Source organism: Opisthocomus hoazin, chromosome Z, assembly GCF_030867145.1.
Source record: "Opisthocomus hoazin isolate bOpiHoa1 chromosome Z, bOpiHoa1.hap1, whole genome shotgun sequence".
Classification (NCBI taxonomy): domain Eukaryota; kingdom Metazoa; phylum Chordata; class Aves; order Opisthocomiformes; family Opisthocomidae; genus Opisthocomus; species Opisthocomus hoazin.
In genome coordinates, this window is record NC_134454.1 from 33,479,643 (window position 1) to 33,491,322 (window position 11,680).

An 11,680-nucleotide genomic window follows, 5' to 3' on the forward strand; every position below is an offset into this window, starting at 1 on the left:
TTTGAGCTCTGAATTAGAACGAACAGAATGCACCTAGTTTCCAGGAAACAACTAGCATACACATGCTTCATCTTCTATCATTCTGAGGTCTCCTAAATGTGACATTAAAAGACAAGGCATGTTATGCACATAGCCATTTCCTTGGCTTTTGGTGCCGTACAACGTTTTAACAACAGGCTTATCATGACTTTCAGAAGCTGCTGGAGGTGTTATATGCTGCCATGCTGTGTGCTATATTCAAAATATTGTCTTGCAAATAGATCTCAGTTTGATTTGAAAAATGAAAAATCCTAGTTTTCTTTGTGTGTGAGCAATTTCCATCATTAATATAACCAAGATGTTACTTGATTTCTCCAGTAGTGCTCTGGCCTTTTGCTAGTAACAAAAAAAGACTCAAAAATATTTTACTAAATATGTAATTAATCTTCATGTATTTTCAGACCAAGCATTCACACCACTATTGACTAGTGCATCTGCCAAATATCTGTTTCTTTTGTGTTTGTTTTAAACATTCATTACTTTAAAATAGTAGGGAAAAAAAGCTGAACAGAATAATTAATTCCAAAAGGACAAACACAGTTCATGTACTGCCAGCTGTCACTGCTCGATTATCTTCCGAATATCTTCTTTTGCTCCAGGACTGCTTGAATTGAGCAACATGAACACACAGTTAACACTGATAAGAGCTGTCCCAGCCCAACTGTGTGCAGGGGAATGTTTCGGAGAGAAGCAGGACAAGACAATTGGCCTCCCTGCTTCACTGTTTATAGTGCATATGCTCAGCAAAGCGCCACAGCTGTGAATGCTAAAGCTTTTTACAGGTTGCCTGTCAGATTCAAGAAGGTTCTTCATCTTCCTGGTTGAGGTTACCAGACTCAGAACCAGAGAGAACACCATAATTTTAACACGACCTTTTGTTTTGAATTGTGTTAACATCATAGAGAAGTACGTAGCTCAAAGATTTGACCAGGGTCCTGGTCACCTGAAGAGCCTAGCTGTTGCTAAAGGCAACAATGCTTTCAATTCCTGTACCTAGGACAGTCAGAAAACTCTGAACACCACAAACATTCTGTCTCGCCTGCAAAATCTAACTTTGAAATACTGCTAACAAGTGGAACTGGAGGACAAAGGCTAAAAATGTGTCACAGAAGATACAAAATATACTACATACAGAATACTAATGTTGAGGTTTGTCCCAGGAAATACTGCTAAATATGGTGCATTTTGCTGGAAAGGCTGCTCATAAATCTAGGAAACGAATTAAAAAGAAAACAACTTCTTTTGTCCTTCTTCAAAATTTTAGTGCCCGGAATTTATTTCCTAGTCTCAGAACAAATCACTCAGTAGCTTTTCTCATTTGTCTTTGTATCTTTGGAGCAAAGCACATGGCAAGACTGATTTCTCGTGAAGGTGCTAACTCTAAGGGACTAGGCATCAGAAGGCACTTACTGTCAGACCCCTTCAGCAAAGGCTGAGACAACAGGACAAAAAATGGTTTTCTCAGTAAAAGTAATCTTTATTTCTGAAATATTTATGAAAACATCATCCAGATATGATAGTGATGAAAGGTTTCATTCAATGTGCTGTTATTTCTGCTGTTGCATCAGTGAGATTTGTATTAATCACTGCAGCAATATCTCATGTTTCTGACCTTTCCTCTGTCTCTGCATGTTACACTGGGAAATGGCTAAAGGCTTTGTGATACTACACTGAAAATAAAGAGTGTGCCTTCTAATGGAGGTCTGCCTTGGCAGATACGCAACACAATGGATCCTGGCACACCTCTCTCTCTTTGCATCCCCAAACCTCCTCTCCTCCTTACTTCACACATGGCTGGTTGGCAGAACACAGGTGAGGAAGGCTGCTGCACACTGTGCAGTGCAGATCCTTCCAGGCAGGAACATCCATCTCAGCTCTCACAGCGATAAGTTATGAAAATGTCAGGTGTTCTCTGATCATATGATCTTGTAAGGCTCAGGCTGACTAGACCAGCTTCCTGTAGCCCAGGGAAACGGGCTGAGATAAGTACATGGTGGCAAGACAAGGAACAACCACCCAGTAACGCGAGCCTCCTTGCTGGTAGTGCACAGAACACCCTTCCTTGTGCTGCAAGAGGCATGTTGTCCTATGGTTGCCCACTTTTTTCCCAGCAAGTTACAGTTGTTTTCTTATGCTTAGCGCATAACAACAACTCTAGGTCATCAGCAAGGCTAGAACACGTTAACACTGGTGGAATGGATAAAAATGTAAGAGCCTTTCATACTAATGAAAAGCAGACTTCAGATGACTAATTTCCAAAACTTCAGTAAAATCCACGCCATTACTAAAATACACTGGCCATCTGCACACTTCCTTAGGATCTCTCTTAAACACTGTAACAATTTCTCTGCTTCTGAAAGGTCCCCAATGCACATATGGCATCTCCTATTCAAAGCAGATGTAAAAGTCAGAAAATGTCAGCTCATCACTGTATCATTCAGCTATATCACACACAGCATCACCACACAGCATCACCAGTACCAACAGGTACTCTTTTAGAGGTGGGAGTCATAAAGCACTGTATGCAGTTATGTGAGGCATCAGTGCACCCATAACGATCATTTCAGCCTTAAAACTTCATGGAAGGACATTCAGAACACAGAGACAGTCAACCAGAAACCAATAAAACCTGATGCACTTTCCATGGAACTTCAGGATTTTCATGGAGACCATGATTTAGATTCAATCTAGTGTGTCTTCGAAGTTCTTCCTTATGCTGTCTAAACTCACAAACATCTTTGAATATTGCTGATGAAACTCACAGTAGTGCAACAAGCAACGAACAATATGCCATAATGACCTTCTCAAAAACTACAGAACAAAAAGAGAACTGTAACTACTTTTATGGGCTGATTTGCCTTTCTCAGAGCCACCAACTCGCAAGAGCAAACTACTTGGCCAGAAGTTGTGCAAAGGCATAAGCATAGATGGTAACCTGAATGCCTTCGAGCCAGGTTTTAGTAAGCCATAAACTTTGCATGAAAATATTGTAAACTGTTCCATCCAATAACAATTCTTTTTGTACAACATTTTGTATTGCTGCTACTTATCCTTAGTACTTGTGTGAACATATTGTTGGACTATATTCAAAGGTGTAAAAACTGTGGTTTGGGAGGGCACATAGTCCAAAGCATTAAAGAGAACTAACAAGTGACTTTTTCAAGACATGAAAAACTATTCTTTAAAAAGCAATGAAGAGCATTGTTTGCCTTTTTTTGATCAGAGCTACTAAGTGTATGGCTTCTAAGGATACTGGAGAAGGAAGAAGAGCATGGGGAGGAAGCAGGTGTTTAATTCAGGGTCTAGAGTTAGGCGGTGTATCTATGCATCTGCAGCTTCCTACACACTTAGTGGAGAGGGAGACACTGCAATACAGGGCTTCAGCACACCTAACGCAGAAAGGCTGTACAGAGGTGCTGCACGTGGCGATGACCCTACCACTGGTCTCTATGGGACACAGACTCCCAGGACAAGACGCTACAGTCTCTGCCTGAAGCCAGGCTGCCTCTCTCGCTTCCGTACCTCACACCGATGAACTCAGTTTGCCTCCTTGAACTGATGAGGCAAAAGGGTACATAGCAGTATCCTTCAGTGCTTCTTGTAAGACGTGTCTTTTAGCATTTCAAAAACAAATTACACTTAGGTTAAATGGAAGATCACAAACTGCTAACCTGATAAATACCAGACTTCCAAATCACACACTTCTGCTCGGACCAAAATGCAGGACACACTTTCGGGAGCACAAACAGTCCAATTTCCAATGAACAGGTTTTCAACAGAAGAAAATCTTAACTCTGCTTAGCCCCATATATGATGCTAAACAGAGCACTTTTTGCCTGTCCAGAGCCAAAATGAACTACTCAATAACTTCTTAAGGTAGCCCCATTTCAGGCTAGGTCTAAAGACAACGAACAATCTGCAGATGTGTGTCTTGCCTCTGACTCTGCTGTATTAATCTTGTGAGAAAATCGTATGCCAGAGTGCAGTATGCAGGACAAGTATGTTTCACAAACGCTAGAATGATTAAAAGTGGTGATTTAGAGATGACAGTAATGATGGCTGACAGGAACTGCACTCTCAATTTGCTCAGTAATCATTAACTACCAGCTCTGCAATTTCAAAGGTGACCACAGAGGTAAACCAGGTTGACTTCAGTTTTTTCACAGAATCACAGAATGGTAGGGGTTGGAAGGGACCTCTGTGGGTCATCTGGTCCAAGCCCCCTGCCGAAGCAGGGTCACCTACAGCAGGCTGCACAGGACCGCGTCCAGGCGGGTCTTGAATATCTCCAGAGAAGGAGACTCCACCACCTCCCTGGGCAGCCCATTCCAGGTCTCTGTCACCCTCAGAGGGAAGAAGTTCTTCCTCATGTTCAGACGGAACTTCCTGTGCTTCAGTTTGTGCCCGTTGCCCCTTGTCCTGTCACTGGGCACCACTGAAATGAGTTTGGCCCCATCCTCCTGACACCCACCCTGCAGATATTTATAAGCATTTATTAGGTCCCCTCGCAGCCTTCTCTTCTTCAGGCTGAACAAGCCCAGCTCCCTCAGCCTCTCCTCGTAGGGCAGATGTTCCAGTCCCCTCACCATCCTCGTAGCACTCCGCTGGACTCTCTCCAGTAGCTCCTCGTCTTTCTTGAACTGGGGAGCCCAGAACTGGACAGAGTACTCCAGATGGGACCTCACTAGGGCAGTGTAGAGGGGAAGGAGAACCTCCCTCGACCTACTGGCCACACTCCTCCTAATGCATCCCAGGATCCCATTAGCTTTTAACACAGACTTCCAGGCCATATCAGAACTTAGAGAGGCCCACTGCTGTCAACTAGTCAGGTAGCTCTACCTGATCTAAGCCATCATCAGATATTTAGAGCACAATGCCAGAGACAGGCTAGAATCTGCTGCTCTCTTATTATTAGCTGCTGATTTTGCAGAGGTCATAGGAATGAAAAATCCATAAACACATTCTTGATAAACAGACAACATACATGACCATAAATGCTCATCTTCTCAGTGAGAGAGTACTATTTTTCAAATAAAAAAATTGAAACCACTTACATGGTAAGAAACGATTTTCAATTTCATTTGCTTCAATTATTTTTTGTTTTAATTTCTGAATGAGATTCTGAATCTGACAATGCATTGAAATTAAAAGTCAATTATGCTACTGAGTGGCAATGCTGAATCTTGTACTTTCATGCTTTTGACTTAAGAGGAGAAACAAAGCCACCATTACTTATATTTAAGTAAGTATTAAATAATCATTAGAACTGTTTATCCTAAATTGATAAATGCTTACTTTCTTTTGAGGGCCATTTTTCAATGTTTTTTAACTGGACGACAACAGAACACTGAATTTTACGTGCTGGTTGGCCATTTGTCACACTCCCTCAAGATCAGTTTAGATACAAAAGCCAGATTTTAAAGACCAGATAGTCAGAAAATGTGTCACCTGATTGTGTAGGTGCTTTCACCTACATACACCACTGACTTCTATGGAGTGAAGATGAGTAACAAAAGTAAAAAGCCCAGCTGTTTAATGCAACAATTATTACCACAGAGCAACTCCCGAAGCTTTCCTCAGCTACTACTTTGCCAAGTTGTTTAGAACAATTGACTTGCCTGTTTAAGAGTGCATCTGACTTCAGCTTAAAAGCAGTGCACACCTACAAATTCCACGTCCAGTTTTCCATTTTACTACCCCTGGAAGACAGAAAAAATTCCGCCTCCTTAGAAGCTGCTATTATTATTTTCTCAAGAGGTTGCCACATGAAGTAGTTTAAATAATTTGTATTTTCATCTTTTTTAGCCCACAACAATCAGTGCAGGTTCAGGATCTTTAAATTGTCCATCAATAAAGATGACACATACGTAACTGTGACTCTTGGGTGCTAAGACAAGAACACTGCTGTACGACGAACCCTCACTGCTGTTTCATGACAGATCTGGCAAAAAACGCACATCTCTCCCGCAAGGTGCAATTGGTGCTGCTAGCAGTAGTTAGCTCTCCAGTTCAGCTAAAACTCAGATGCCTACGGCTGGGAAATTCAGCACTTCATACTACTGAGGATCTTTGGGCTTTGGATGCATTCCTTACTCAGCAGCAGCAACTCTTGCTGAAACCTGTTCGTAGTTTCTTCATTTCTGCTTCACTTCTCCCTTGCTGTCACAACAGCTCTGCAGCCTTCCATAATGCAATAAACAATCTGCTTAACGTAAACTGCATGTGGTTTGTGGTGTCCCACCAACTCTTTACACAAAAAACTGAACCCAGTTTTGAATGAGTGAACTTAGTTTCTTCCCCTTTCTTAGACTGTTTACACGCCCCTTGAAAGACTGCTGAACATAAGCCAAAGTTAATACCTCTAAATAAATGCTATTATAGATATTTTGTTATGCTAAGTATGTTTTATATAATTCAATACCTGTTATTCCTAAGATGCACAATCTCAACACAGAGCAAGAGTCTCAAGTCACATATGTTAATGTGCTTTGAGGGATGTTTTGTGGATCCTAAACTGAATTCTGAGCAACTTCATGAAGCAGACCTTGATACATTTTCTGTCACAGTCAAAATGGTCTACAGCTGTCATGTAGTTTCAGAAGAAGAATACAGGGGGTTTTACTGGGTTTTAAAGGCTCAGATTCGGTACCCAGTTTCCTACTGTTCTCTCTTTGCCTGCCTCATATGCTAACAGGTGAAGTGAAAACCACAGGCTTCTTCTGACCTGTAAGTATGAACATCAGTAGTCAAATGGAAAGAATAGAAAGTTATAGCAGCTGGAAGGTTAGCTTGGAAGCCATCAAACTTTACTAATGAGCAGGAAGGTGTAAGTAGCATTTCTTACAGATGCTAAAAAATGAATTTTGGTGAAAGTAAACTTAAATGTTTGAGAACATTCTAGGATGCGTGTAGATGAGGTCAACAGTTATGGTGTCTAAATAAAAATGACCCTGAAATATTATTAACTCTGACAGAATCCAAGCTTGAAAAAATTTCCCTCAGTGGGGGTTTTTAACTAGCAAGCATGACAAACTCACAATCAAATTCTTGCAATCTGAAGCTCGCCTAAGAGGTTTCTGGTACACACAGTTGCAATAGGTTTCCCTCCTGGAACATATGGCAAATTGTTTTGGTCTTTTTTTTTCTCCCTAACCTGTAATTAAGTCCAGACTCTGCAGCTCTAGAAAAAAGATCCTGGCTGCAGAAACGCTCTCTGGCACCTTGACCACTGCGAAAAGTAACAAAAACACTACGTTTTTTTACATCAGCAAATGTATCTAACACTTACTAGCTGAAGTGTGGCATGAAATCCCAAACAGGGTTGCAAACTCCAACATTGTTAGCAGTTCAGCCTTCCTCATCAGAATGCTGTCTCTTGTGGTACATCCTTCATATTTCTGTGTACCTCATAGAACTTATCTTTAATTTGCTGCGTAGGAATGCCATAGTGGGCTTCAAGTGGCAAAAGTAAACATGTACAGTTTTGACAAAACACAGAAACCCCGCAATAAACCTCTTTGTGAAGCACCTTTGGAGAGATGTAAAGCTGCGGTGCCAAGGAGAATTCCCTCATTTTTTGAAAGAAGATGGATATTACATGGGTGTCAACTGCTTGTCAAACTGAGTAGCTCTGCTTTTAGAATGATGTTAAATGAAAGGTCTTGTTGCCACAGGTTTTGAGACAGTAACTGCTAAGTAAATCTTGCTCCTGTTGGCTGACATTCCCAGGTCAGCCACTGACCTTGCAGAATCCACTTATCTCTCTGCCTCCATAGTTTCTGTAGAACTGTCACAGACTTGAATTAATCACTTAGAGACCTACCAACGGACAGTGCTACACAATGCCTTAAGTGCTGGCATTATTCTAATAATGCACGTTCCTTTCCTTCATTTTCTGTTACTACAACACATAAATGATACTATTTTGGGGAGTCTGTCATACTTTGCAGACATCTCTGGCTTTGGAAAAGTAGCAGAGAAATCTGGTTAGAAGCAGAAGAAAGCCCATAATAAAGTCTAAGATGAACAAATACATTTTAGGAGAGCGAAAGAAGAAACAATTATGGTTGTACCAAAAGACAGTTAAAAACAAAGGACAGCATTGTAAGAGTCCAAAGGGAACAACTTTGTTATACTTGAAATACTTATCCAGATTTATTCCAATAGTAGTATTTTAAACTTAGAACATTCGTTTTCTGAAGAGTCCCCAGAAAGGCGACTATTCCCTGAAGCTGTAATTTAGCTCACATGCAGAAGACATACTGAACAAAACAACAGTACAGCATGTCTAACCAAAAGCCAGCAAGCGGCCCGAAATTTAACCTTGTCATTCTATCGCAATTTTCCCTGCCACTATGCGAGTATTTTTCTTCTCACATTCTTATGAGACCACAATGTAAAATGACAGCAATGTTGTTGTAGCCACAAGGTTTACCTGGGCTCGTAAATCTAAATTGCAGGTTTCTGAAGGGAATTTTTGTTTATTCCATCTCAAAGGTACGATTAGTCAAGACTCCATATCAAGAAAACAGACAGCATTTCTTAAGCTTGTGTTATGTTTGCAATGCTTATTTTTAACTCGTATCATTAACTTTTTCACACAGCACCCCTGGGATGGATCTATATTGAACCCTGACTTCACAGTGGAAGATCTGACAGAGAAATCTGTTCTCCTAAAGCAGATTTTCCACGTGCAACTCTGGGCACATAATAAAATGGTCTTCCTTTCTCCTGCCAAATGTGAAGGAGAGAACAATCTTTGCCAATTGCATGTGGCCAGCACTGATGTACCTCTTGCAGTCTCACTCGTCTACTCCAAACGAGAGTGCCTAAGATATTTCAAGAGAAGTATATCCAATGCTCAGCTGTAGGACACTACCAGAAATTAGACATAAAAGTAACAGAAAACTAGACTTGCTTTGGGAATGCGCCTGCACACAAAGGCCATATGGCAAGGAGCAACTCAGTCTAGCCTCATAAAAAAGATTCCAGAGTAGAGTAGCTGTCCACGAGCCATCTACTGGGAAACTTCCCCAGCACGCTCAAGTGCCAGCTCATGTCCAGGAGCTGCCTAGACCAAATCTGTGCTATGGGACTGTGTAACACCACCACAGATGATCGTGTTCCAGTGTCTGGAAATGTTCCTGGACATGATCTATTTATTGGTATACCACACACAGCTTAAGGGCACCTTTGTCAGTCACCAGCAATTAAAATAGTCACGTGGTGATAGTATGTAGATATCTCCGACTGCTGACAGCTATCAGGCACCCAAGTCCCGCTGCCAAGAAACATGGCAGACGCTTCAGATGCCAGGCTTGACTCATATATATCACTTCTGAAATCGGGACATTGGCTCCACGCTCCTTCAAAGAGTGAATTTCACACATTCGTTTGCAAGGGCAGCTGAAAACATGGGAGCTGCAGGTGCAGACAGGACGGGAAGATGGTGACTAGTTGCCCTGACCAGGTTGTTCTGCGTCCCACACCACACTGTTTCACATCCCACCATACAGCCCTACACCCCTTGACACTGAACACTCTTGCGCGGCAGGCAGAAACACACTTCCACACTGCACACTGCACAGCACACCAAGCCATCACACCTCACCACCCCACGCACAACTGTGCCACGTGCCTCACTGCGCCTCCCCTCACAGCCCACTGCTTGCCACGGACCACTCCGCACCTCACTGCACCGCGCCTCACTACCATGGGCACCTCACAGCACCACTGTGCCCCTCACCACGCACCTCATGGCACCACCATGCCCCTCACCACGCACCTCATGGTACCACTGCGCTCCTCACCTCACCATGCATCTCACCGCACAACTGCGCCCTTCACCATGCACCTCATCTCACAAAGCACCTCACAGCACCACCACATCCCTCATCGTGCACCTTACAGCACCTCGCCTCACACCTCACCACGCACCTCACCTCACCAAGCACCTCACGGCACCACGCACCTCAGGGCACCACTGTGCCCCTCACCACGCACCTCACCTCACCACGCACTCCATGACACCACTGTGTCCCTCACCTCACCACGCATCTCACCACACAACTGCACCCTTCACCACAAACCTCACCTCACCACACACCTCACGGCACCACCGTGCGCCTCACCATGCACCTCATCTCACCATGCACCTCACAGCACCACTGCGTCCCTCACCTCACCATGCATGTCACCACACAACCGCGCCCTTCACCACGCACCTCACCACGCACCTCATCTCATCACACACCCCATGACACCACCTCGCCCCTCACCTCACCACGCACCCCACAGTACCACCTCACACCTCACCATGCACCTCACCTCACCACGCTTCTTACCATGCACCTCACGGCACCACCGTGTCCCTCCTCACCACACACCTCATGGCATCCCCTCACACCTCACCACGCACCTCACCTCACCACACACCCCACGGCACCACCACACACCTCACCACGCGCCTCACGGCACCAACATGCCCCTCACCACGCACTTTATCTCACCACGCACCTCACGACACCACTGCGTCCCTCACCTCACCATGCATCTCACCACACAACCGCGCCCTTCACCACGCACCTCACCTCACCACGCCCCTCAGGGCACCGCCGCACGCACACGGCGCCCCCCGGCGCGGACCCGCAGCCCGCCTCCGCCCCCCGCCCGCGGCGCCGCGCTCACCGCCGCCTGCTGGAAGGCGCCCTTGGTGTAGGTGCCGCCGCCGCGGTAGGCGATGGCCGGGATCTCGCGCCCCAGCAGGGCGCACTTGTGCTGCTGCGGCCGCCGCCGCGAGATGTAGTCCACGCGTGGCACCACGTTGCTGCGCGAGGAGAAGGTGACGATGGCGACGCGCGTGGCCGCGGGCACGACGGGGAAGTCGGAGAGCAGCTTCTTGACGAAGCGCAGCTCGCTCAGGAAGTTGGCCGGCCCCACGCTCGACGACTCGTCCACCAGGAACACGAGCTCCAGCCGCCCGCTGCGCGCCCGCAGCCGCCGCACCTGGCGCCTGAAGGCGCGGCCCAGCTTCTCCACTTTGCTCTCCGTCGTGTCCGGCAGCGCCGGCGCCGACAGGGCCGGCGAGGCGAAGGCAGGGGCGCGGGAGACGGCGCCCGGCGGGACGCCCGCCCGGCCCTGCGGCGCCGACGGCGGCAGCGACAGCGACAGCGACAGCGACAGCCCCCCCCAGCAGCAGAGAGCCACCACCGGCCACATGGCGCGGCGGCGGGCGCGGGGAGACGCCGGCGACCGCGGGAGGAGAGCGGCTGCTCGCCCCCTGACGCCCCACCTCCTCTCTCCTCGGAGGGGCGTCCTGCCTGCCCGCCCGCCTGCCTCCCCGCCGGCCCCCCGCAGGTATCCGCGCCCTTTAATCCCCCCCGCGGCGGGCCTCCCCCGCTGCTGAGGCGCGGCCCCTCGCACGCCCCCCTCTCGGCTGCCCCCCCCCGTCCCGCCCCGATGGGTCCCACACGGCTGGCGGGGGCCAGCCGGGCGGCGCGGGGGCGGCAGTCGCTGGAAACGCGCCGAGCCGGGCTCGGCGGGGGGGAGGGGGGGAGGGCGGAACCGCCCCCCTTCCCCCCCAAAAAAGAGCGAGGAGCGGCTTTCTCTGCTGCTGGCGGGGACGGAGCGAGGGCTCGCGCTG

At 46.7% G+C, this 11,680-nt stretch overlaps 1 protein-coding gene across 1 annotated transcript in view; it reads right to left on the reverse strand.

Annotated features, from left to right (window-relative positions):
* Positions 1-11,256, reverse strand: part of SVEP1 (sushi, von Willebrand factor type A, EGF and pentraxin domain containing 1) — a 133,753-nt gene extending 122,497 nt beyond the window's left edge. Inside the window, exon 1 of the mRNA XM_075410818.1 lies at positions 10,726-11,256. Within this exon, the coding sequence (XP_075266933.1) occupies positions 10,726-11,256 (531 nt within the window). The remainder of the gene's footprint in view (positions 1-10,725) is intronic.
* Between the last annotated feature and the right edge of the window lie 424 nt (positions 11,257-11,680).